Genomic DNA, 26,776 nt, shown 5'->3' on the forward strand with positions numbered 1-26,776 from the left:
CCAAATTTGAAGCAAGCTGAGACGCGGAAGCACGGCCAAGAAGCTGAACCCGTCGCGTTTTCCTTGGCTACCTTGGCCACTTGAGACCAGTCATCATGCCTATCCGTGCTCTGTGTACCATTTGCTCTGACTTCTTCGATCACTCCCGCGACGTGGCCGCCATTCACTGCGGCCACACCTTCCACTTGCAGTGGTGAGTGACTGCTCTGTTGGAGCTGGGCGCTCGCCCCCGTACGGCTACAGGACTGTGGAGTGTCGGGCCTCCGGGCGACCCGACCCCGGAGCCCAGACTGGTGATGAGGACGGCATTAGACGGAGCCCCACGAGAGTTCCTGACCTGGGCAGAGGCGGGTTATGGCAGGCTTCCCGGAGGAGGTGACAGCTGAGCTGAGGTCGGGGGTACAGGATTGGTTTAATGAAGACAGAGTAGGGGTTTCTTTGATCGACTTGCAAAGAGATGTGATTTCAAAATTAGCACCCCGGGCAGAAATGAACTTTCACCACATTAGCGAGCCCTTTTGTTTCTTCGAGACCTAGTAGACTGCTGGCTACCCGATTTCTTGTGGTTTGTTTGATGGTTTGGAATGATTCTGTCCAGAGTCATCTCGTTGGTCAGACACTTCAGTGTATTCACTGACCTCAGCAAACCCAAGTTAACATCGAAGGGTAAGGAGGTGCTTTCTAATCAAGCCGTTCTGTTGAGTGTGCAGCTAGTGGGGAGATTCCTCTAGCAGCTGTGAACAGGCTGATTCCGAGCTCCTTTTTTAATTGTGAAATATGTGTAACATAAAATTAACCATTTTTTTACTATACACTATTTTATTATAGTAAAAAATATATAAGATAACATTTAACATTTTAACCTTTTAAAAACTTTTGCAAAAGTTTACGTAACAAAAAAGTTTAGTATGAAAATGTACACAACCTGATTTTTATATCATCGTAAAACAGGCCCTTTGGAAAGGGAACACGTGGAAACAATTGATTTCTTTGGTGAACACAGCCATTGTTTATACTTGTTCCAAAACTTTTAGCATGCTACTATTTCTTCATATTACCACCATTTCAGTATTGTTCTGTTGCCCAGTAGTTGCCATCTCCACACATTCACCTATCACAAGATTCATAAAGGGATCAAATTCCTGCAATATTCCTTGGACGTGTCTGCCACCATTTAATTTCAATGATAACTTCTTCATAAAATTTTAAAATTTATCAGAAGGGTGTTTACTCAGTGAGCTCAAAGATGCCTTGCATTTTAACCTTTTTTAAATTTTTTTTTCCGGTACGCGGGCCTCTCACTGCTGTGGCCTCTCCCGCCGCGGAGCACAGGCTCCGGACGCGCAGGCTCAGCGGCCATGGCTCACGGGCCCTGCCGCTTCGCGGCATGTGGGATCCTCCCAGACCGGGGCACGAACCCGCGTCCCCTGCATCGGCAGGTGGACTCTCAACCACTGCGCCACCAGGGAAGCCCTTTAACCATTTTTAAGTGTACAATTCAGTGGCATTAAGTACATTCACAACGTTGTGTAAGCATCACCACTATCTATTTCCAAAACATTTCCATCATTCCAAACAGAGCACTGTATCCATTAAACAATAACTTTCCATTCTCCCCTTCCCACAGCCCATGGAAACCTCTATTTTACTTTCTGTCTCCTTGAATTTTTCTATTCTAGCTACCTCATATAAGTGGAATTGCACATTTGGTTCTTTCGAGTCTGGCTTATTTCACTAAGCGTAACGTTTTCAAGGTTCATCCATGTTGTAGCATGTTTCAGAATTTCATTTTTATGACTAAGTAGTATTCATTGTATGAAAATACCTCATTTTGTTTATCCCTTTATCTGTTAATAGACATTGGGTTGTTTCCATGTTTCAGCTACTGTGAGTAATGTTACTATGAACATTGGTGTACAAGTATCTGTTCACATTCCTGCTTTCATTTCTTTTGGGTTATCCCCAGAGGTGGAATAGCTGGATCATACAGTAATTCTATATTTAATTTTTTGGGAAGCTGCCTTACTGTTTTCCACATCAGCTGCACCATTTTACATCCCCAGCAACAATGCACAAGGGTTGCAGTTCCTCCACATCCTTGCCAAAACTTATTTTCTGTTTTGTTTTTTTTTCCATAATAGCCATCCTAATGGGTGTCTTCTCTTTTATTCTGTGTGTTTAAAGCTATCAGATTCCCTCTTAGCACTGCTTTTGCTGTATTACACAGTTTTGTTTTCATTTTCATTAATTTCATGGTATTTTCTAATTTCCCTTGTGATTTCTTCTTTGACCCATTGGTTGTCTAAGAGTGTGTTGTTTCATTTCCACACATTTGTTCATTTTTCTTCTGTTATTGATTTTTAGTTTCATTCTATTTTGATCAGAAAAGATACTTCGTGTGATTTCAGCCTTTTAAAATTTAAGACTTGTTTTGTGGCCCAACATATGACCTTCCTAGAGAATGTTCCATGTGCACTTGAGAAAAATGTGTGTTCTGCTATTGTTGGGGGGAGTATATGTCTGTTAGGTCTATTTGGTTTAAAGAGTTGTTCAAGTCCTCTATTTCCATATTAATTATCTGTATGATTGTTCTATCCATTATTGAAATTGTGGGGTACTGACATCTCCAACTTTTTAAATAATTTTTTTTAAACTTTATTTTTTGGCTGCATTGGGTCTTCGTGGCTGCATTCGGACTTTCTCTAGTTGTGGCGAGCGGGGGGCTACTCTTCTTTGCGGTGTGGTGCACGGACTTCAGTAGTTGTGGCTTGTGGGCTCTAGAGTGCAGGCTCAGTAGTTGTGGCACACGGGCTTAGTTGCTCCGCAGCATGTGGGATCTTCCCGGACCAGGGATTGAACCCTTGTCCCCTGCACTGGAAGGCGGATTCTTAACCATTGAGCCACCAGGGAAGTCCCAACACCTCCAACTTTTATTGGAGAACTTTTTGTTTCTCCCTTCAATTCTGTACAATTTTCTTCCATGTATATATTTCATATATATTTTGTTAGGTGCATATATGTTTATAATTGTTATGTCTTGTTGGATTGAACCTTTTATCAATATGTAAAGTCGTTCTTTGTCTCTTGTAAACATTTTTGACTTAAAGTCTATTTTGTCTGACAATAATATAGTTACCTCAATTCTCTTTTTGTTACTATTTTTATTCTGCTTGAGAATCATAGGTTTCTTTAACTTGTGGAACAGTTTCTTTAATCAGTTCTGGGAAATTATCAGCCATTATCTCTTCATGTATTGCCTCTATTCCATTATCTCTTTTCTTTCTATGTTAGTTTTTCATTTCTGCTATAACAAATTACAACTAACTTAGTGGCTTAAGAAAACACAGATTTATTATTTTATAATTCTGGAGGTCAGAAGTCCAAAATGAGTCTTGCTTGGTTAAAATCAAGATGGAAGTGGAGCTGTGCCTTCTTTGGCTCATGGCCCATTTCTCCATCTTCAGAGTCAGCAGTGTTACATCTTCAGCTCTCTGTATGACTCCAATACTCCTGTTGCACTTAAAGGGACCCTTGTGGTTACATGGGACACACCTGGATAATCTCTCCATCTCCTTAACTTAATCACATCTGCAAAATTACTCTTGTCATATAAGGTAACATATTCACAGGTTTCAGAAATTAGGACGTACACTTTTTGAGGGGAGGACACTATTCTACCTAACACTTTCTTTCTGGAATTCCTAGTTATATGTATGCTACACCTTATCACAGTATCTTTTATATCTCTTATCATTTCTCATATATTTTCCATCTTTCTAATTCTCGGTGTTTCCTCTGACCTATCTATCAATATACCAGTTCTTCAACTGTGTCTAAACTGCTATTAAACTCATCCATTGAATTCTTAATTTTGGCCATTTTTTCAGTTTTAGAATTTCTGTTTGGTCCTTATTAAATTCTGATATGTCACCTTTTATTTTCGAATTCTCTGCTGATATTTTCTTTCTTTAATTTTTTTTTTTTTTTTTTGCAGTACACGAGCTTCTCACTGTTGTGGCCTCTCCCGTTACGGAGCACAGGCTCCGGATGCGCAGGCTCAGCGGCCATGGCTCACGGGCCCAGCCGCTCTGCGGCATGTGGGATCTTCCCGGACCGGGGCACGAACTCGTGTCCCCTGCATCAGTAGGTGGACTCTCAACCACTGCGCCACCAGGGAAGCCCTCTTTTTTTCTTTAATTTAAAAAAAGTTTTTATTTATTTATGGCTGCGCTGGGTCTTCGTTGATGCGTGTGGGCTTTCTCTAGTTGTGGTGAGCGGGGGCTACTCTTTGTTGTGGTGCGCGGGCTTCTCATTGCAGTGGCTTCTCTTGTTGTGGAGCACTGGTTCTAGGCGCACGGGCCTCAGTAGTTGTGGCTCGCGGGCTCTAGAGCACAGGCTCAGTAGTTGTGGTGCACGAGCTTAGTTGCTCCGCGGCATGTGGGATCTTCCCGGACCAGGGATCGAACCCGTGTCCCCTGCATTGGCAGGCAGATTCTTATCCACTGCACCACCAGGGAAGCCCTCTGCTGATATTTTCAATCTTAATTTTTATTTATTCAGCATAATGTGTTTATTATGGTCTGTGAAAATCCGAATATCTTAAGTCTTTGTGGATATGTTCTGGTTTGCACTATGTAGTGCTTTTTTCCTTGTATAACTGTTTACTTAAAAAAAAAATTATTGAAATACATTACAGGGACTTCCCTGGTGGTGCAGTGGTTAAGAATCCGCCTGCCAATGCAGGGGACATGGGTTCCATCCCTGGTCGGGGAAGATCCCACGTGCCGTGCCGGAGCCGCTAAGCCTGTGCACCACAACTACTGAAACTGCACTCTGGAGCCCACAAGCCACAACTACTGAGCCCACGTGCCACAACTACTGAAGCCCACATGCGTCTAGAGCCCGTGCTCCGCAACAAGAGAAGCCACCACAATGAGAAGCCCGCACACTGCAATGAAGAGTAGCCCCTGCTCGCTGCAACTAGAGAAAACCCATGTGCAGCAACAAAGACCCAATGCAGCCAAAAATAAATAAATAAATAATTTTTAAAAAAAGAAATGTTACATAAAAGTACAAATATAGGGTTTCCCTGGTGGCGCAGTGGTTGAGAGTCCGCCTGCTGATGCAGGGGACACGGGTTCGTGCCCTGGTCCGGGAAGATCCCACATGCCATGGAGCGGCTGGGCCCGTGAGCCATGGCCGCTTGGCCTGTGCGTCCGGAGCCTGTGCTCCGCAACGGGAGAGGCCACAGCGGTGAGAGGCCTGCGTACGGCAAAAAAAAAAAGAAAAAAAGAAAACAAAAAGTACAAATATAGGGGCTTCCCTGGTGGCACAGTGGTTAAGAATCCGCCTGCCAATTCAGGGGACACGGGTTCGAGCCCTGGTCCAGGAAGATCCCACATGCCGCGGAGCACCTAAGCCTGTGCGCCACAACTACTGAGCCTGCGCTCCAGAGCCCGTGAGCCACAACTCCTGAAGCCCGGGCGTCTAGAGCCCATGCTCTGCAACAAGAGGAGCCACCGCAATGAGAAGCCCACGCATAGCAACAAAGACACAACACAGCCAAAAATAAATCAATAAAATAAATAAATAAAACCTTTAAAAGTACAAATATAATAAGTGTGTAGCTTGCAGAATTTTCACAAACTGAACACGCCCTTGCAACCAGAATTCAGAACAAGAAACTAGACATCAGCACTCCAGAAACCTCCTCCCGAGACAGGCTGGGACCTGGGACACTGCCAGAGTGCTTGCACTTGCACCTAGACAAACCTCTCCTCAAGCAACAGAATACAGAGAAACTATAGGGGACTAAAAATAAGTACATGTGTGCAGCAGCTGGGGCAAATTACAAACAAAAAATACAAAAAGGCCAAAACCCAGCTGTCGCTTCTGAAGTGCCTGGAGCAAAAGCAGGGTACTGTGCATGACCCCTGCACATAACACCACCAAAGGGGTGGGCAGACTACCTAAGCCACCCCTGTGGCTCAATCTGCCAACCCACCCCTACACTCACCCCATTTAAGGAGCCAGCTTCCCCCCCGCCCCACAGTGAGCAAGCAAGGGCACCTGTTGCTTATTTTTGCTCCCTGAGGTACAGCACAAGTCCCAATAAAGCCTTGCCTGAATTTCTCCTCTGGCCTCTTATCAGTTTCTATTGATTAAAGAGTCCAACGACCCAGGTTGGTGCACTCTTTCAGTTACTCCCACCTGCCCGCCTTTCCGCCACACATAAGGATAGCCACTGTCTTGACTTCCAGCAACATAGATGAGTTTTGCCTACTTTTTTACTTTATGTAAATGGAGTTATACACAATATACCTTTTTTTGTATCTGGCTTCTCTTCCTCAATGTTATATTTATGTAATTCATCCATAATTTGTTCTTAGTTGTAGACTCATTCGTTCTCATTGCTGTGTAGTATTCCATTATGCATTGTTAGCTTTGTATTATATGTATTTGAAAAATTATTTATCGAAAAAAAATTGAGGCCTAGGATTATGGTATCATCTTCCTGAAAAGATTCTGTTTCTCCCTGGTTCCTGGGGGTGGGATTGTTTACCAGTAGGAGACTACGTTTTGTTTTTGTTTCTTTTTGACTACGCTGCACAGCTTGTGGGATCTTAGTTCCCCCACCAGGGATTGAACCTGGGCCCTTGGCAAAAGCACGGAGTCCTAACCCCTGGACTGCCAGGGAATTCCCTAGCAGGAGACTATTTTAATTAAAATTTAAAGCAGATGGTGCATAGCTGGGCTGTGTTTTGCTTTTACTGCTACTTGCTTTTACCTCTAGTTTATCCTTACTTTGAAAGTGTACCCCTTTGGAGCCCTAGCTTACATGGGGGTATTATTACAACCCCCATCTCTGAGGGAGTCTGGCTTTGACTGTTGCTCCCCCATGCCCTGCTCCAAGCCTAGAAAGTTGACAAAATTGCAGCTCAGGGGTAGGGAAATCTAAGCCAACAGGGCCCAAAAAAGGGCCAGTTGGTTGGAGTGCTTGTACCAGTCAGGCCTTGTGGGATATACCGTCATGGCCTGTGGTGCTGCCCTCCTGGGTAGGCAGGCATTGGGTCGAGGAGGAGCAGGACAGGCGCTGTTCTGGTCGGGGTGGCTACCTGGGCTGTATGTCTCGCTCCAAGCCATGGCTCACAAGTCTGTTTTTCTGTTTCTCATTCCAGCCTAATTCAGTGGTTCGAGACAGCACCAAGTCGGACCTGCCCGCAGTGCAGAATCCAGGTGAGGGTGGTAGGATGAAAACACCTCAGCTAAAGACAGCTCCTTGCCAGGGAGCAGGAATGAGGAAAGATCTCTGAAGCTAAGCAATGTCTTTGACCTATTTGGACCCTCGTGGTTTGAGGCTGGTCGAGCCTCACTTGTGCTTTTGAGCGGCTCGGGAGGCCTCTTTGTACCCAAAGATAGCAGGCGGATGGACTCATTGCCTGGGCCAATCTTCACCTGGGTAGATTTGGTCTCCTTCCCTGCCTTTCCCCTGCAATGCCCAGCACCTAGAGTTGGGGTTTCTTTTGAACAGTTACCACATGGGTCTGCAGTGACATGACTTCAGTAACCACCAAGCTAGTGGCACCAGCTTGGGCCACCTACAGGGTTACAGAGGTCCTCTCACTCCAAGGGATGTGCTGTGAAAGGTTAGGCCTGAGATGGGCTAGGCTGAATGTACACCCTTATCCTTGCCCATGACCCAGCTGTGCAGTCATACTGTATCTTGTTCTTTCATTCAGGTCGGTAAAAGAACCATTATCAATAAGCTCTTCTTTGACCTTGCCCAGGAGGAGGAGAGTGTCTTAGATGCAGAATTCTTAAAGGTACCCAGAATTTATCTCATTCTACTGAACCCCAAGCCCTCTGAGAGTTCACTTTCTGCTCCTACCCAGGGAGAGCACCTCGAGTATGGAGATGGAGTTCTGGAGGGAAGACTTGGTAGAGATTTCAAGGCAGAGGCTGAGAGAGCAGAGGACAAGTGATGATGCTACAGTCATTGGAGAAATACGCTGTTAGCGGGGAGGGGAGCCACTTGACTGTGAGCCCTCCCCTGGGGATTTCAGAGCAATTCTGACCATAGTTCAGAGTGCCTCTCCTGAAGTTCCCCCACCTCGCAAAGGGTCTACAACCATCTTTTCAGTCCTCAGCCAGGGAATATGTGTGAACCTACTGTTCACAAACCTGCCTGTGCTTCAAAACTGCCTGGGGAACTTGGTATATATCCAGGTGCCTGAGTCTTTCTCAGAGCAGGAATGGAGGGTAGAGCCCCTGGAATCAAGATATGCAGCCAGGATAGAAACCCACACTGCAGGGGAGGATGGGTGGATTCCCTCCTACACTTATACTGCTTCCCCTTCAAGTGTAAAGTTTAGCTTTCTTTGTGTACAAAGGGATTGGATTGGCAGAAACCTCTCAAATAAGTGGGATTGGGGTTTGCAAGTGAACCTGGACTCTGAGGGTTAATTTGCTGGGCATCTGTCAGATCAGGATTCATTTGGCCCTGGTCCCAGGGTGCTGTGATGTCCTTGGAACCTCACTGCTTCAAGAACGTGGAACTTTTATGCCTAAAGCTTCATCGTCATGGTAACTGCTCCCAGTTTTAAGCCGTGTCCTCCCTGTGATAAAGGCAACAAAGGCAGCTTCATTTCTTTCTGGCCTTCTGAGCCAGATCTAGGAGACAGGGAGGCAAAATCTTGAGTAGTTTGGAGCAAGGGCTTGGAAGGCACCCTGCTTGGGTGTGGAAGGAGCCAGGGGACTAGCGGTAGCTTTGGGCTGGCAGCCGTTCTCAGGTAGCCCGTGTGTGCCCTTCTCTGCCCACCGCTTCCACCCCAGATGTCGGGCCTATTTGACCAGCTCAGCCACCAACAGTTCCTGCCCCAGAGTCCTGGGTAGAGAGTTTGACAACAGGGACTTATCCACGCACTGGGGCTAGGCCTTAGTATTGGTCACATGTGATATTCTGAGCCTTTTTTTTTTTCTAAACTTATTTTATTTTATTTATTTTTTATTTTTGGCTGCGTTGGGTCTTTGTTGCTGCGTGAGGGCTTTTCTCTAGTTGCATTGAGCGGGGGCTACTCTTCGTTGCGATGCACGGGCTTCTCATTGTGGTATCTTCTCTTGTTGCGGAGCACAGGCTCTAGGCGCATGGGCATCAGTAGTTGTGGCTTGTGGGCTCTAGAGCGCAGGCTCAGTAGTCGTGGCTTGCCGGTTCTAGAGCACAGGCTCAGTAGTTGTGGCGCAAAGGGCTTAGTTGCTCCACAGCATGTGGGATCATCCCGGACCAGGGCTCGCACCTGTGTCCCCTGCATTGACAGGCAGATTCTTAGCCACTGCGCCACCAGGGAAGCCCGATATTCTGAGTCTTGCGTTGACCTGGGGAGGGTAATCTGGAGGAGGATTTTTCTGGATTGCATCTAGCTACCACCATGAACCCTAGGCCAAGCCTTTCAGGTCTGCCAAACCTGGTTTTCCTGCTTATGGAGTAGGCATGTCTCTTGCCCACAGGGGTGTTGAGTACATGGGACTCCTGAATGGGAGCTGGGCTCAGTTCTGCTTCAGCCTCTCAGTGGTTCTGTGGCAGTGGCTTCGGAACATATGCACGCACTTTGAGAGGCCCATTTGACCCTCACAACAGTCTGGTTAGAGCCTAGCGCAGGTGAGGTTTCATCCAGGGGTGCAAAGTTGTCCTGGTTCACCTACCTGTTGGATTCTGGGGCTGGAAGATTCAGGTGCACAGAGCCAGCTTAGAGCTTGGAGAGGGGCAGACCATGAAGCAGGCAGGACCCAGGGTGGAGGGAAGCAGTGGTGGCCCAAGGTGCTTGGACATCCCAATTCTGTGTCCCCAGTGAGTGCAGCTAATGCCAGAGAGGGTCAAGGCCAGCACAGGCCCAAGGAAGTGATGGAAGCCTCTGCCATGAGACTGACTGCACAGGCGCAGCTCCACTTCTTTTGCCGCTTTTATGCCTCTTTTCCTGTCCTAGGGTCTTGTACCTGAGATTATTTTCATCCATTTTACCTACTTTTTAAAAAGGCACACAGAGATAAAGCAAGGTTTCTCTCTACATTGTTGACTTAGCTTGGCCTTGAGGTGTGCAGGGTTCATGCTTCCCTGGGCCCATAGGCCTCCTTGTCCCCTCCTGGGGCTCCCCACAAGCCTTATGGGAGGCTGAGTGGAGGCCAGCTCTGATGCCTTCTTGCTGCTTATTGTGGGTATTGCCTTGCAGAATGAACTGGATAATACCAGAGCTCTGCTTTCCCAGAAAGGTGAGTTCCCAAGGGGCCCTGGGAAGCCCCTGACTTGGGTAGTGGAGGGAGAGGCCCTGGGAGGAAGGCCTCCAACCTTCTGGCAGAGCCAGGGACTCTCCCTGCTTCATATGTCCAAGAGTCCTATCAGCTCTTGTGATTGGCAGAAAAGGAAAGGAAAGGGAGGTGACTGAAGCTGTCCACCTAGATCAGGTGAGCCTCTTCTCTTTGTCTGAGGCTGCTTGCCTAGGACCCGGGCTGGGAGGGGGCTATCTGATAGGACAAAGTATTTGTAGGTGAGGGTTCCACTGCCAAATTTGGCAGGAACTTGTTTGAGTTCTGGGATGATGAATTAACTAGACCCACAGGAGCACAGAGCAGTGAAATCTTTACTCAAGTAGTTCCAAGCATCAGAAAGAGGGTCTCATCCCCTGAAGGAAGAGACTCTGGCTAGGTGTCCCTGGTTTGGTGTCTGCCAGAGAGAGAAGCGGGCCACCCAACTTTCTGGCCTGAGACTTGTTCCTCACCTGGCTCTGGGGTGGTGTGCTGGAGCCCAAGGGCCCATGTTCTCATACTGCAGTGTGGACGGGCCTCTCCTCTCCCTCTATCCCCCACCCTTGCTCCAGAGAAGGAAAAACGAGACGGCCAGCTTATCATTGACACTCTGCGGGACACGCTGGAAGAACGCAACGCCACTGTTGAATCCCTGCAGAAGGCCTTAGACAAGGCTGAGATGCTGTGCTCCACCCTCAAGGTGGGTCCCCAGGCCTTGTGGACACAGATTGCTGGGGAGATATAGTTTTAGTCCTGGACTCATCACTCTGGGCTTGTCTTTTGGTTCTGCCTTGGTCAATACCTTGGTTTGTGCAATTGTAAAATGGAGGCAAATCCCATCTTCCCCAGGCTTCCCATGCTGTACCCATCCAGCCCATGAGAAAAGGGTCATATTGCCTGCACTTATGGATTTTGTACTAGGTAGTTTCGAGAGGTGAGGCCTGCCCAGTGCTTCATGGAGGGGCTGCTCAGCCAAGACCTCAGTGAGGCTGCGCCGTGCTTCCAAAAGTGATTTGTACTCCACTGACAAAGCCAGCCTGAAGAACCTTCCATTAGCACTCTAGTCCTTTGCTGGGCTGCTCTCTGGAGCCAGATCAAACAGCATCCCAGGGAGGAGCAGGGGGCCTTTGAAGTCGGCTATGCTGAGCTGACCGGGCAGATCAAAGCCTGCAGAGCAAGTGGCTCTAGACCCAAATGAATATTGTATCAGCCTAGGTTGGTGAGCCTCTTGCTCTCCGAGGGGCATGAGGTGATTGACTTGAATCCACAATTGATATTCTGGCCTCGTAGGAAGGAGCAGTCCTTGCTGGATGCCATTTGAAAGGGAAAGGGAGCCATCCTTGTGAACAGATAGGGCCCCAGGGTGTTCATTGTTTCTGTCTCTGCTTTGTGGCTGGCCTGGATCACGTGGCCTGGCCAGTGGGAAGGAAGGAGTGAACCAGCACCTGGCTGTAGAGCAGGAGTCTGCTGGCAGTCCCAGGTCAGAGATGAAGTGGCCAGGTACTGAGGGCAGCCTGGCCAGCTGCCTCTGGCTCAGCTCTCCTACCCCAGCAACTGTCCATAGGTCTAGATGGTGGATAGCGCAGCCTGGATTTGTGCTCCAGGCTTCTTCAGCTTCCTACACAGCAGGCCACAGGACACTGGCAGCCCCCAGCAGGCCTATAGATCCTGGGAGTGGGCTGTGCCTATGGTAAGACCTATCTCAGGAGGAAGCAAACAGGGAGGTGAGGAAGCAGCTGGCCTAGGGCCTCTTAGCAGAAAAAGCACAAGCCAGAGTGGGGCCCAGGAGCCTTACCTCCTGGGGGTTGGAGCATATGCTTATCACCATTTTCAAAAGCATACAGTTCTAGGGTAGTGTTCTCCCAGTGACTTTAGCCTTGGCCCCGGGTGCTTCCAAGCAACAGATATGTAGGGGTACGTTTGCTCTTCAGAAGCAGATGAAGTACTTGGAACAGCAGCAGGATGAGACCAAACAAGCACGGGAGGAGGCCCGCCGGCTCCGGAACAAGATGAAGACCATGGAGCGGTGAGCTTGGATCTGGGGCCTGCCCTGTGCCCTTGCACCTAGGGCCCTCTGGGGCACAGCTCTCAGGACTTCAGCAGGGGCTGGCTCACCTCTGTAGCTCAACTCTCCATAGGCCATGGGGGGCTCAGGCTAGCTGAGTATGGGCACAGGTCTTACTCAACCTCTATGGGCTCCTCTACTTTCCATGGGGGCTCTTGCCACACTCCTCCCTGTCCCTGTTGCCTGTGGCCAAATGACCTGGCAGGGGTTTTGTTCCAAGAACCTCTCTCTGGGGATCCCTGACCTGAGGCTCTCTGTCAACACCCCTTCTTCCTCAGCAGCATCGCTGCAGCTGTGCTTAGCTCTGCTGTGGGGCCTTTCTTTGGACAGACCTGCCTGCTGAAGCATCCTAGCAGCTCAGGCTGTCACCATAGCAACGGCAGCAAAGGGAAGCAGAGCTGCACTGGGTACCTACCCATCAGCCTCCAGATTTTAAATGCCGTGGGCTGGGTGTTTTTCAGAATTGAGCTCCTACTCCAGAGTCAGCGGCCCGAGGTGGAGGAGATGATCCGCGACATGGGTGTGGGACAGTCAGCGGTGGAGCAGTTGGCTGTGTACTGCGTGTCCCTCAAGAAGTGTGTACTCTGGCCCCTCTATCCAAGCCCAGGAGCTAAGCCATGGCACCCCAGCCATGCCTCTCCGTCTGTTGCCCATCTCTTGTAAAGCACAGCAGGTGGAGTTAAGGGGCAGGCTCTGGAGCCATGCTGCCTCAGTTTGAACCCTCACCCCTTTCACCATGTGGCCAGGAGCCAATTTCTTATCCTCTCTGATCCTCAGCTTCCTGAATGGAGATAATAATAACTTGCCTCACAGGATTTTGAGAGAATTGAGTGTGAACTATAAGTGTTATTTCTAAAGACGTTGGCACAGCTTTCTGAGCCATGAACCCCATCATGATATCTGGAGCCTGTTTCCTATTAGCACTGTTACTGACCCTGCCTGGCTTGCATCAGAAACTCAGCTCAGATGTTTACTACAATGGGTGTGAGGTGGGAGAAAAGGGACCACTTGGCTGACAGGCATGGAGGATCCCAGATGCCTCGTGTAGGGGTCAGGTGGTGTAGGGGGCCTCGTAGTGGGGCCGGGGCTTCCTGCACACCCTCTCAAATCGCCAGTGCCTGCAGGCAGGCAGGGAACAGAGACTCACCAGCTCTGCTTGCATTGGGTGCCAGACCCTCCACAGCACCACCTGGTCCCCTCTGGGCTCAGGTGTCAGAGTAGGAATGAGAAGGGCTGAGGGCTTGGGCTGGGCTTTGTGTTTGGTTGGTGCTGTGGCTCAGTCTGACCAGCAGGTGTCTGGTGCTGACATGTCTTTCCATGGCCCCTTTGTAGAGAGTACGAGAATCTAAAAGAGGCGCGGAAGGCCTCAGGGGAGCTAGCCGACAAACTGAAGAAGGATTTGTTTTCTTCCAGAAGCAAGGTAATTCAGTGGGGAGCTGTCAGTGAGGGGAGAGGTGGCTGTCCTTTTGTCATGCTCATGTGTGTCTCCTAAGCAAGGCCATGGGGCTGCTGGATGACTCACAGAGGCTGGTTTCTGATCCTTACTGGGCATTGACTCTGGCTACATGGCTTGTCCAGTTAGGGTGGTAGATCAGGCAGGTATCCCCCCAGCCTCTGCACACTTCTGTTCCTCTCTGCTCTTCTGGGTACTTCTCAGCTGGCTGGAGCACACAGGTCCCAAATGTGACAGCTTCAGGGGCCTGTTTTTTGTTCCAGGCCCAGAGTATGAGGCCTCTTGTTTGGGGATATTTTTTGTTTTGTTTTTATTTTGTTTGTTTGTGTTTTTTGGCCACGCTGCTCAGCTTGTGGGATCTCAGTTCCCCAGCCAGAGACTGAACCTGGGCCATGGCAGTGAAAGCCTGGAATCCTAACCACTAGGCCACCAGGGGACACCCAGTAGAAGGCATCTTGGAACCTGATGCAGTCAGCACAGCAGTTTTTATTTCTGGGCATGGTGCATCCATGGGCAAGGGTGTAGGAAGTAGCCCTTGCTCCTGGGCAGCTCCAGATGGACATTGCCGGACTAAGGTCCAGCCCCATGGAGCTAGGGTCTCCCTCCCATGTTCCCAGCTCTTCTGGACCCCGGGCTACCACGAGCTGGTGTAGCAGCAGGTGCGGGCAGGGCACATGGGCACCCCTGGGTTCATCCTTTTCTCCTTACACTTTCTTGTAGTTGCAGACAGTCTACTCTGAACTGGACCAGGCCAAGTTGGAGCTGAGGTCGGCCCAGAAGGACTTACAGAGTGCTGACAAGGAAATCGCAGTGAGGGACATCTCTGGCCAGGCGGGAACGAGGGGTGGCTTATGTGCCCTCCAAGAACAGGGCTGGCCAGTTCTGCCCGCGAAACCTTGCACCAGTCAGTGGTGGTGGCTCTGGGATCCCTGCATCCTCCTGGGTCAGGGTGGGTCAGGACATGTGCCTTGGCCCTTGGTCTGGAGCCGGGGCCTCCTCAGCAGAGGACAGAGAGCACCTGGGTCTTCCTCACAGTCTGTCCTGTGCCTACATCCTTGAGACCACCAGAGTAGGGGCTCCACCAGAGAGGGGTTCTGAGGTCGGGTGTCCTGGCTTCCTGAGCCTGATATTTGGGTTTCGGGCCTTGTTCTGTTCCCATTGGGCTTGCCTTTCGTGTGTGGTGCTCAGTCCTTGGTAGTCCCTCTGGACTTGGTGCCTCAGCGGCTCTTTCACTCTCTTCTCTTTCCTTCCCCAAGAGCCTGAGAAAAAAGCTAACGATGCTGCAGGAAACCCTGAACCTGCCACCAGTGGACAGTGAGGCTGTCAACCGCCTGGTTTTAGAGAGGTTTGTTGACCCTCTGGGGTGGTGCAAGGGCTATAGGCTGGAGGAGCTCCCTGGTAAGGGTGTCCTCACTCTTCCTGGCTTTGTGGGAGTGGGTGGCCCATGTGGGCCTGAAGGCTGTGGACCCCCTGCCCTGGGAGATAGCCAAGATTTAGCTGGAAAGCAGCTTTGAGGTAGATTCTGGGCTCTGACAAGGAGAGGCCAGGGGAGGCCAGAAAGTACCTAGGGCTGGTCAGAGAAAGGGCAGGAGCACCAGCTCAGGGCATCCTGTTTATGGAATGGCTCACCTAATGTATCCGTCTGCCCCAGGTTCTGAAACAACCATGGAAATACTGTAACTCTCTTCTGGTTCCAGGAATATGCACATTAAAGCTGCCAGCAGAGGGAGCCAGAGGCAGAGGGATGGGTGTCCTCCTCCCCAGTGTTCCACAGAAGCCAATGGGCTGAGAGGGTCCTCAGGGCAATCTCCTGCCTAGCAGCCCTCCTGATGGTCCAGACAGAAGACACAACCCAGCAGCCCAGCCACTTTTTTTTTTTCCCCCGAGCCACGCGGCATGCAGGATCTTAGTTCCCCAATCAGGGATTGAACCCATGCCCCCTGCATTGGTAGTGCGGATCCTTAACCACTGGACCACCAGCATAGTCCCCAGCCACTTTTTTTTTTTTTGGCTGTGTTGGGTCTTCGTTGCAGTGCATGGGCCTCTCATTGTGGTGGCTTCTATTGTTGCAGACCATGGTCTCTAGGCGCGTGGGCTTCAGTAGTTATGGCACGCAGGCTCAGTAGTTGTGGCTCACGGGCTCTAGAGCGCAGGCTCAGTAGTTGTGGCGCACAGGCTGAGTTGCTCCGCGGCATGTGGGATCTTCCCGGACCAGGGCTCGAACCCGTGTCCCCTGCATTGGCAGGCGGATTCTTAACCACTGCATCACCAGGGAAGCCCCCCAGCCACTTTTATTTGAGCCACTTTTGTTTTTATTTAACTATTTATTTATTTAGGCTGAGCAGAGTCTTAGTTGCAGCATGAGGGATCTTTAGTTGTGGCATGCAGTCTTCTTAGTTGCAGCATGCGGGCTGTTAGTTGCAGTGTGTGGACTTCTTAGTTGCGGCATGCCTGTGGGATCTAGTTCCCCGACCAGGTATCGAACCCAGGCCCCCTGCATTGGGAGTGTGGCATCTTACCCACTAGACCATCAGGGAAGTCCCTTTGAGCCACGTTTCAACGTTGGAAACTCATTATGCTCCCTCTTCCCCACATCCACTCAGTTGCTAGAGCCTGCCCATCTAACTTCTGTGGTGCCTTCCTGACCCTTTTCCTTGCTCCCACCTCCGTGTGAGACTTGTGACCCATCGCCCCACTCCTCCCCCCTGTCCTGTATAGCAGCCCCAGGGCATCATGCCACTCCCTTGCCAAACATCTCCCAGGACCCTTGGCACTGGCCTCAGGCCCTCATGGAGCTGGCCTTGTGGGCTGCGGTGGATATTCAGGCTTCAGCCAAATCACACTGCCCAATGCAGCAGAACACCCCTTGCCTTCCTGCTCCTATGCCCTCCTGTGTTTCTGCTCTTCTCCACACTGAAGTGTCAGCTGCCCTGCGGAGCCTTCCCTAGTCTCCTCAGCAGAAATAAGCTCACTGTCCTCTGCACAGGTAGCACTTCTTATTCAGATGCCATCAGCTGCTAGGGTCCACAGAGGTGCTCTAGAGGCTTTCTGGAGCCTGGTCTACCCCCTGTGTACACACCCGGCTGTGAGTAGACCGGGAGCTGCCTCCTGATCTGTGTCCCCACCATCAGCTTCCTCACACACACGCTCCTTCCCCCACACCATAGTACCCGGTCAGCATCTGAGGGGGGCAGTGAATGCATGCAAGCCAGTTTCCTCTCATTCTCCTACCTTTCATTCCTCAGTCTTTCTCTTTCCTTTCATACCTCAGGTCCTCCAGTGTTTCTTTTTTTTTTTTTAATTATTTAATTTATTTATTTTTGGCTGCGTTGGGTGTTCGTTGCTGCACACGGGCTTTCTCTAGTTGCGGTGAGCGGGGGCTACTCCTTGTGGTGCGCTGGCTTCTCGTTGCGGTGGCCTCTCTTGTTGTGGAGCATGGGCTCCAGGCGCGCTGGCTTCAGTAGTTGTGGCACGTGGGCTCAGTAGTTGTGGTGCACGGGCTTAGTTGCTCTGCAGCATGTGGGATCTTTCTGGACCAGGGCTTGAACCTGTGTCCCCTGCATTGGCAGGCAGATTCTTGACCACTGCGCCACAAGGGAAGCCCCTTCCAGTGTCTCTTTACAGAGCCAGGGCTGCCTGCCTGCCCCAGTTTAGGTCTGAGGGCTGTGGGAGTGTGATGGGCACATGACTCTGTGAGGTCCAGCCTGTGGCTGATTTTGACAAACTGAGCTCTGTTTCTGGTCCCTCCTACCTACTCTACACTCAGAGTCCATCGGCCCAGCCACCTTGGAAGCCCCAGGTAACATGAGGGCTCTGTCCGGAGCTTGGCAGGTATAGTACCCACCCTCAGGGAGCTGTTAGTCTCAGTGACCATCTCATGTAGATAGACCTTTAGAACCCAACCTGAGTCAAGGCAGAAAGTAAAAATCCTTTTTTTTAGGATATCACTCAAGGCTGCTGTCTGCAAGCTCCCCATCGTGCTCCCTCCACTTTCTATTCCATGGGCCTTGGTGTTTCCATGCACTTGTCATCTGTGTCTGGCGTCCACAGTAAGGGGGAGCACAAGCACAGAGGCTTCCTCTAGGTGCCCAGGGACTTTCCATTCCTGCTTTTGCTTACTTTCTTTTTATTTATTTGGTTGGTTAGTTGATTGCACTGGGTCTTAGTTGCAGCAGGCAGGCCCCTTAGTTGCAGCTTGCATGCTCCTTAGTTGCAGCACATGGGCTCCTTAGTTGCGGCAGGTGAGCTCCATCGTTGTGGCATGCGAACTCTTAGTTGCGGCACGCATGTAGGATCTAGTTCCCAGACCAGGGATCGAACCTGCGCCCCCTGCATTGGGAGCTTGGAGTCTTATCCACTGCGCCACCAGAGAAGTCCCAATTTCCTTCCTTTTTAAGGCTGAATCAGCAATCGCATTTTAAATTTGCACACATTCTTTCTTGCTCGCTGAATACATCCTTGGCAAAATATGCTATACCTTGTTTTATGGTCTAGCATTTTCATTTCTGTCAGGGCCAGTGTTTGCACATCATGGCCTTTCTCTTGGACTTCCCTCTCATGCTTGGGGGTCCTTGGCTGCCTGTGGCCCTCTGAGGAGGAATAACAGAAAGGTGTCCTGGGAGCCCAACCTTTATGGGCAGGGATTGGGGGAATGTGCAGTCATCTGGTATCATGTCTGAACCTAGGTGCAGAGGGATTTGCTGTCAGGTCCAGTACTGGCTGCTGTAAGATCCCGTGGATGGTTTGCAGGTGACTTTAGGAAAGGCCCTTCTCATTCTTGGCCCCAGGTAGCAGGCTCACTTCCTGGTGCTCACTCCCTGATGTAGGGAGGGGTGGCACCAAGCTCGCACCTTCCATCAGTACCCCCATTTTCAGGCTTGTTTAATGCATCTGTAAATCCAGGTCTTCCCCGCTCCTCCCTTGCATCCGTAGCCCTCTCCTGGTGGGTTCTGGCTATTGTGTAAGTCTCCTATCCCCTGGCCATGCTCTCTCCCAGATTTTTGTGGAACTCTATGGGTACTGATGATGGCTGCCCATTCCATTTGTTGCAGTAGGGTTATCCTTCACTCCTGTCATTTTAGGGAGGCCTCAGGAGGTAGCTATCACCCCCAACCACAGAGGAGGTGTTTGGAAGACCTCTCTCATGGACCCCAAGAGCCCCTGACCTCCAAGCTGAAGGGAGTTGGGGAGGCCTTTGCTTAGGGTAGGCCTGCCGGTTGCCATGAGTTCATGGAGGACACACTGACTAACTCCCGTGCCACACAGGTAATAGGTCTGCCCAGGGCCTTGGCTGAGTTTTGGAAAGAGGGGTGTCTTGCCCCAATTCCTGAGTCCTCTGGCATGAAGCCCTGTATGTTGGCCATGGGTGACTATCCCAAAGATGATGGTATCACCCAGGAGGACCTAAAGCCAGGCCCTCAACCAGTTGAGGGGTGTATGGCCACTAAGCTCTAGACTCTTCCACCTTGTCAGACAGACAGAAGGTGGGAAGGAAAGAAAGACCATTGGCAGGAAGAAAAACAGGGTTCGAGCTTATAAAAGAAGAAGGATTTATCAGGAAGTGTCTGAGGGAACAAGAAATGTGTTCATATGAGCCAGATGGTGTGGGGGAGTGAGGGAGGCACTGAGAGAACCTCCTGAGTCTTGAATTTAGTGTTGGGGATGGCCAGGAGGTGTGAGTGAAAAAGACTGGCTTGGCTTGAGCCAAGGCTGGGCACATGCCATGAACACCACTGGGCAAGGTCTGAGGCAATGGCAGCAGGAAGTCCTACCCTGAGCCACCTGGAGGGCAAAATGGCTGTCATAGCCAGACCCTGCCTGCCTCCTGAGTGCACCTCTCTTAACCTGGACCTGGACTTGCTGAGATTGGTAAAAAGTGGCAGAGTAACAGATCTTACAGAAGATTGGCATGGGGCTTCCCTGGTGGCACAGTGGTTAAGAATCCTCCTGCCAATGCAGGGGACACGGGTTCAAGCCCTGGTCTAGGAAGATCCCACATGCCGCAGAGCAGCTAAGCCGTGCGCCACAACTACTGAGCCTGCACTCTAGAGCCTGCGAGCCACAACTACTAAAGCTCGCGTGCCGCAACTATTGAGCCTATGCTCTAGAGCCCCTGGGCCACAACTACTGAAGCCCACGCGCCTAGAGCCTGTGTTCCACAAGAGAAGCCACCGCAGTGAGAAGCCCGAGCACCACAATGAAGAGTAGCCTCTGCTCACCACAACTAAAGAAAGCCCGTGAGCAACAACGAAGACCCAATGCAGCCAAAAATAAAAATAAATAAATAAAATAAAATTATTTAAAAAAAAAAAAGATTGGCATGAGTGGTCCTGACTGCTGCTTTATACTGTGGTTCCCAGAGTGGGAAGCAAAGCAATGCGTGAAGTTGGTCTGAGGTGGGTCTATGCAGCCTTTGCTTCCACCTACAGGCAAGGAAAGGGTAGAGCTTCCAGGGGTCTGGCCAGGGAAAGAAAGAGAGAGTCCAAGCTTCCCAGATTGCTTACCTACCCAAGTCAGTGCAGGTAGTTCCTTTCCTCTGATCTGCACACCCCATCTGGCTCCTGGCCAGAGACTAATATGGCACAGCTCATCCCTCTGTCCCTGAGTAGTGAGAGTAGGGCTGTGGGCAGCTCTGAAAGGCTCCTGAGGGAAAGAGTGGTCTTGGGGCTTCCCCTGCCACTCCCCGGAGTTCTCTGATCACAGGAGCTGGGGAGCCCCACCAGGTCTGGATGGGCTAGAAAAAATCCTGTTGGCTTAAACTTTCTAATAGAATTATACCCTTACCCCATTAAAAAAAAGTAAAAACACATTCATTGTTGAGAATTTGGAAAATATGGACTTATCCCAGAGGTAGTCACCATTGACCAGTGGAAAATCCCTTCAAGTCCTTTTTCTGTATGTGGTAGAGTGGGGGATGTGTGTGCACAAGTCATGTGATTATACTATACAGAGAGTTTTCTTTGGTTTTTTCCCCCCAATTTTATTGTGGTAAAATATACATAACATAAAATTTACCAACTTTTTTTTTTTTTTTTGGCTGCATCCGGTTTAGTTGCGGCACGCGGGATCTTCTTTGTGGCATGTGGAATCTTTCACTGTGGCGCGCGGGCTTCTCTCTAGTTGTGGCTTGCGGGTTTTCTCTCTCTAGTTGAGGCACACAGGCTCAGTAGTTGTGGCGCATGGGCTTAGTTGCCCCGCGGCATGTGGGATCTTAATTCCCCGACCAGGGATCGAACCCGTGTCCCCTGCATTGGAAGGCGGATTCTTTACCCCTGGACCACTGGGGAAGTCCCTTACCAACATTTTTAAGTGTACAATTCAGTGGTATTAAAGATGTTCATAAGGTTGTGCAACCATCACCAACATCTATCCCCCGAATTTTTGTCTTGTAAAAAATGCTATACTCATTAAACAGTAACTCCCCATTTCCTCCCCCTCCCCCTCAGCCCCTGGCAACCACCATTCTCCTTTCTGTCTCTATGGTCTTGACTACTCCAAATACCTCATGTAAGTAGAATCATACAGTCTTTTTGTGACTGGCTTCTTTCAGTTGGCATAATGTCCTCAGGGTTCATTCATGTTGTAGAATTTCTTTTTTGAAGCTGAATAATATTCCATTGTATGTATATACCACATTTTGCTCATGCATTCTTTTGTAGATGGACTCTTGGGTTGCTTCCACCTTTTGGCTATTGTGGATAATGCTACTGTGAACACGGATACACAAATATCTCTTTGAGATCCTGCTTCCAGTTCTTTTGCACATACACCCAGAAATGGAATGGCTATATCACTTGATAATTCTAGTTTTAATTGTTTGAGGAACTGTCTTTCTGTTTTCCACAGTGATTTAATCACTTTACATTCCCACCAACAGTGCACAGGGTTCCAATTTAAGAACATTCTCACCAATAGTTGTTATTTTCTGTTTTGTTTTTTTTTATGGTAGCCATCCTAATGAGTGTGAGGGGTGTCTCATTGTAGTTTTGATTTGCATTTCCCTAATAATTAGTGGTATTGGGGGTCTTTTCATGTCTTCATTGGCCATTTGTTTAGGGGGGTGGTTTCTTTTGGCCATTCTGTGGCTTGTGGGGATCTCAGTTCCCAGACCAGGGATTAAACCTGGGCCACAGCAGTGAAAGCCCAGAATCCTAAACATTAGGCCATCAGGGAACTCCCCTTTATTGGCCATTTATAAATCATCTTAGGAGGAATGTCTGTTCAAGTCCTTTGCCCATTTTCGATTGGGTTATTTGCTTTTTTGTTGTTGGGTTTTAGAAGTTCTCTATATATTCTGGATTTTAATCCGTTAACAGATATATGATTTGCAAATATTTTCTCCCATTCTGTGGATTGCCCTTTTACTCTATTGATAGTATCTTTTGATGCGCGAAATTTAAAATTTTTGTGAAGTCTAATTTTTCTGTTTTTTCTTTTGTTGACTATAGAGTTTTGTATTGCTTTTTAAATTTAACATATGAGCACTTTCCCATGTTATTAAGTTTACTCTCTAGAAACACTACTTTAATGTGTATATCACATTCAAGCTATGAAAGTACCAGCCCCCTAGGGGAGTCATTTTGCCAGTTTCTAAGATTGTGCCATTTGTCATAATAAGTAGCACTGGAAGGGACATCCCTTTACTTCAGTCTGTGGTCACCTCTCTGACAGGATCCTTGCCTTGCATTCTGAGAAATGAGGCTACGTGAACAAAAGACCTTTTAGTTGTACATTTGGGTTTTGTGTGAGTTTTTGCTTGCTTCCTTTCATGTCTTCCAGACTTCCACTGTGTGAAGGACTAAGCCAAGTGGTTTTTTCTGTAGAGATTTGGGCTTCCTTGCAGGATGGCTCTAAACCAGGTGTGGGCTCCAGGCCCCTGGAGCTGAGCCATCTCTGATGCTTGAGGGGCTTTTGTCCTTCTGGGCTGTGGTCTTGATTAACCAGGCCATCTCTCCCTATAGCCCAGCTCCTGTGGAGATGCTGAACCTGAAGCTTCGCCGGCCAGCCTTCGGCGATGATATTGACCTCAATGCCACCTTTAATGTGGATACTCCCCCAGCCCAGCCCTCCAGCACCCAGCATGGCCATGCCAAGAGGCTCTTCCCAGAGAAGGCACAGTAAGTGGTAGCCCCTGGCCCTTCCACAGCCTGGAGGGAGGATGGCTAAGAGATCTCTGCAGGTCCTACCCTAATAACTCTGAGTGGCTGACAGGGCAGTGAGGGTCACCTGGGCTTGGCCATGGCCATGGCCATGGCTTTGGTTCCAGCTACCTTTCTGCCCTCTCCTGAGTACTCAATCTGTACAAAGCCCTTCTGTTGCTTGTCTCATTAATCTTCACAATCACCCTTCAAGCAAAGTTGGGGATGTGAATTAGAGAGAACATGGGGGTCCCAGCAGGGGCAGGTCTGGGCTGATGCTGTTGGGAGGCAGGGTGCTCCCAGTACCTTGAATGGGCTCGCTGGAGTCTTAAGTCAGGGACTCTGAACTTCCTCTTCCATTGTGTGCCCCACAGGCTCATGCTTGAGGCAGGACCATATCAGACCATGGAACCAGAGCCCTACCACTTAAGGAGGTAGCCCACAGGGGCAGACATGAAAAGCTATGAGGAGCTGCAGTGGTATGGGTGGGACCTGCACTATTGGTACAGTGGGACTGGGAGTAGGGAGGCTGTCTCCTTGGCCAGGCAGGCCACTAGTTCATCATAGAGACAAGAGCTACTCCTGTACATCCATGTAGTTGTATGCTGCTCAGGTAAGGGAGTCAGGGGCTGAGCAAGTTTTTTCTCAGTCAAAGACTTTGGACATGAGAGAAAGAAATTGAGATGTTAGGCAGTGGAGGTAGAGGAGGCCCAGGGAGAGGACAAAAGGGAAAGCCAGCTGGATTTTCCACCCCTCCCCAGACTCAGGGGCAGAGGCACCAGTGCTGTATAGGGCCAGGCCTGGTAGCAGTGAGAAACAAACCTAGAGCATGGGGGCTACAGTCAGGGGGCCTATCAGTGCCTGCTCGGTACTCTGGCTTCCTCTTGTTGCCTCTTTAACTATAAAGGTTGAAAGTGGGCACCTGGGGCCTGCAGGCTACCATACCTTCTAGAGACATTTCTACCATCTTCAGTGCCTGTGAGGGGGGTGAGGGAGCCCAGCCTCCCCAGAACCGGACTTGCAAGTGGAGCAAGAGGAGATTCTTCCCATGGTCATCATGTGGCATCACCACAGGCTATGGGGGCAGGAACAGAGGGGTTCAATATTTGCAGGCCCTGATCCTGCCCCTGTCCTTATGGCTTTGAGAATCCACAGGGTCAGCCTTAGGTCACCATTCTCCCACTCTTCTGGGAAGATATGAGAAGAGGGTGTCCAGCTGCTAGGGTCCCCAGGAGTTGGATGGAAACACTGGGTCCAGCTCTGGAACTAGGAGTGGCAGACTAGGGCCTGGGGCCATGACCTGTTCTGCCCCAGACCCTACCTGCACAGATTTATCTAGGGAGATGGCCTAACCCTGTGTTCTGAGAGTACTTTACGGGCTCTCTAACTTACTGAGGGTCCTCTGGAGGTGGTGACCCCTCTCTGGGCAGATGGGGCTAGGCCTGAGCTCATTTTCAGGGCATGAGTGGCCTGCCTTCTGTGGGTAGTGAATTTGTTGGGCTCTCCAGCCCCACATACAGCCCAGGATGTGGTGAGGTGACTGAGAGCCCATCATTCCAATGGTGAGTGGAATTGGTTTGTCCCTGAGTGGAAGCCACAAGATTGGAATATGGCCCAACCTCCCCTGCCTCCACCACTCTGGTGGCTGTGGCTATCCAGCTGTTCACAGACCTGCTCTTGGGGTGGGGATTACTGAGGTGCCTTGCCCAGCACGCAGCCATGCCAGCAGCCATGCCACGCGGTGGCTCCCCAAGGGGAATGTGCTGAGCCTGGTTCGCCTGCCCCCCCCTTTTAAAAATATATTTATTTGTTTGCTTGTTTGTTTATGGCTGCGTTGCGTCTTTGCTGCACGGGGGTCTTTCTCTAGTTGCGGCGAGCGGGGGCTACTCTTCCTTGCGGTGCGCGCGCTTCTCCTTGTGGTGGCTTCTCTTGTTGCAGAGCACAGGCTCTAGGCATGTGGGCCTCAGTAGTTGTGGCTCACGGGCTCTAGAGCACAGGCTCAGTAGTTGTGGCTCACGGGCTCTAGAGCACAGGCTCAGTAGTTGTGGCGCACAGGCTTAGTTCCTCCGCGGCATGTGGGATCTTTCCACACCAGGGCTCGAACCCGTGTCCCCTGTATTGGCAGGCGGATGCTCAACCACTCTGCCAACAGGGAAGTCCCTCACCTACCCCTTATGTCTTGCTCACCTGCTTCTTGTCTTCACGTTTTGCTCTTGCAGTTCTCCCGTTCAGGACGTTCTCAAGAAGATGCCCAAAGGCCCCAAGCAGGTAAGGCTTCCCAGAAGAAGCTCAGGCAATCACCCTCCAACTCTGGCCGGGACTGAGTATGAATCTGGTTTTCTGAGAGGTCAGGGTCTTGCCAGAGTCCTCTCACCCCTGGAGGACTGAAGGACTTTGGAGCCACCCTGGGAACCCTACTCACTGTCCTTCCTGCCTCCTGATGAAGCATCAGAGATCCTGATCCTATTCCAACACACCTCCTACCCTCCTTGTTTGCTGCCATCCGGCTTATCAAGCCTGGCTCTGGGGTCTCCTCTGCAGGAGTCCCAGCTCTTGCTGGGTGGCCAGCGCTGTCTGGGAGAGCCTGATGAGGAGCTGGCTGGTGCCTTCCCTGTCTTCATCCGGAATGCTGTCCTGGGCCAGAAACAGACCAAGAGGACCAGGGCAGAGCCCTGTCGCAGCACAGATGCAGTGAGTGTGGTTTCCTAAAAGTGGCAAGTGCCAGCCTCCTTGGGGGTGGGGCTAGGTGGCCAGCCCCCTAGCCCATTAGCCTGGCCCACTCACCTCTCCTTCTGCTTTAGGTAAGGACTGGCTTCGATGGACTTGGAGGCCGGACAAAATTCATCCAGCCTGTATCCTTGTTCTGTAGCATTGGGCTGAACTGAGCTGTGGCACCCACATCATTCCTCACCTGTACCCCCAGACCCCAGCCCACCAGTGGCTGCAGCCCCAGGTGTGCAGAGCCAGACCTTACTCAGTATAGCAGGGCTGCCCACCACCAAGTCTGAGCCTTTCCTGCCCTGCATTCCATTCCAGTCCCCTCTTTAGGCCTCTTCCTTGACATTTCCTTCAGACTGACACGACTATGATCCGCTCACTGCCCGTTAAACCCAAGCCCAAGGCCAGGGCTAAGCAGAGACTGGGGGCCAGGACAGTGCTCCCTCCCTCCCAGGCCAAGCTGGACACCTTCCTGTGGTAGTGAGAACAGTGAGTCTGATCAGTGGCCAGATACATGCCTCTGACTTATAGGCCGAGGACTGCGGACTGGCTCGGCAGATGGTTTGTGGGGCATGGCCCCTCTTCTAGGACCAGCCCTGAGGACAAGGATAAACAAGAAGATGGGGGTGAAGGTGAGGCCCAGAAACTCTGCTTTTCCTGCACACACACACTGCCCCACCCCCCATCATACTGGGTCTCCCTGTGAGAGCTGATGTGATCAGCTCACTGTTCCTGCCAGCAGGGTTTGCTCCTTATTCCAGGCTCCCATTTATAGCCATGATCGGATGTGGCTGGGCTGCTTCTGGTCCTCCAGACCAGGGTTTTTTGTTGACTGTAAGGACCAAAGTGCTTGAGGCTTCTCAGGCAGCCTCAGCCTGTCCAAGCTTCTGCCTGTCTCTCTGACTTGCTGTTGGCCTGGACCAAGCAGGGCGGGGAATGGGGGATGGTGGTAGGGAGAGGAGGGGGGCCAGATTTCTTCGTGAAATAAAAAAGATAGAGTCTTTTCTTCCTGACTCTGGGAGTGTAAATTTGCCCTCACTTTGGAGAACTGTCTGGCATGATTTTCTAAAGCGGGACCTTCACTTAGACCCAGACCCAGCAGCTTCA

The 26,776-nt window shown here is 50.3% G+C and overlaps 1 protein-coding gene and 1 pseudogene across 2 annotated transcripts; one reads left to right on the forward strand and one right to left on the reverse strand.

Moving 5' to 3' along the window:
• On the forward strand, positions 1–26,593 carry TRAIP (TRAF interacting protein). Of its 2 annotated transcripts, XM_060164029.1 has the most exons (16): positions 1–193; positions 7,179–7,236; positions 7,740–7,823; positions 10,224–10,263; positions 10,869–10,996; positions 12,228–12,322; positions 12,823–12,936; positions 13,694–13,781; positions 14,535–14,624; positions 15,071–15,159; positions 22,775–22,930; positions 23,326–23,385; positions 25,171–25,219; positions 25,493–25,642; positions 25,753–25,803; positions 26,025–26,593. In XM_060164029.1, the coding sequence occupies exons 1-16, from the start codon at positions 96–98 to the stop codon at positions 26,148–26,150; spliced, it is 1,476 nt and encodes a 491-aa protein (XP_060020012.1). In that variant the 5' UTR covers positions 1–95; the 3' UTR covers positions 26,151–26,593. The 2 variants fall into 2 exon arrangements, with proteins under 2 accessions (XP_060020012.1, XP_060020013.1); XM_060164030.1 differs by lacking the exon at positions 23,326–23,385.
• On the reverse strand, positions 1,011–1,199 carry LOC132528010 (small nuclear ribonucleoprotein G-like; annotated as a pseudogene).
• Positions 26,594–26,776: the final 183 nt, after the last annotated feature.

The sequence above is a fragment of the Lagenorhynchus albirostris genome, chromosome 10 (genome assembly GCF_949774975.1).
Source record: "Lagenorhynchus albirostris chromosome 10, mLagAlb1.1, whole genome shotgun sequence".
Lineage (NCBI taxonomy): Eukaryota > Metazoa > Chordata > Mammalia > Artiodactyla > Delphinidae > Lagenorhynchus > Lagenorhynchus albirostris.

Coding starts and splice junctions, on each gene's coding strand:
- TRAIP (XM_060164029.1), top strand. CDS start 96: ATGCCTATCCGTGCTCTGTGTACCATTTGCTCTGACTTCTTCGATCAC. Junction 25,220..25,492: donor TGCCCAAAGGCCCCAAGCAG/GTAAGGCTTCCC, acceptor TCTCCTCTGCAG/GAGTCCCAGCTCTTGCTGGG. Junction 25,804..26,024: donor GGACAAAATTCATCCAGCCT/GTATCCTTGTTC, acceptor CATTTCCTTCAG/ACTGACACGACTATGATCCG.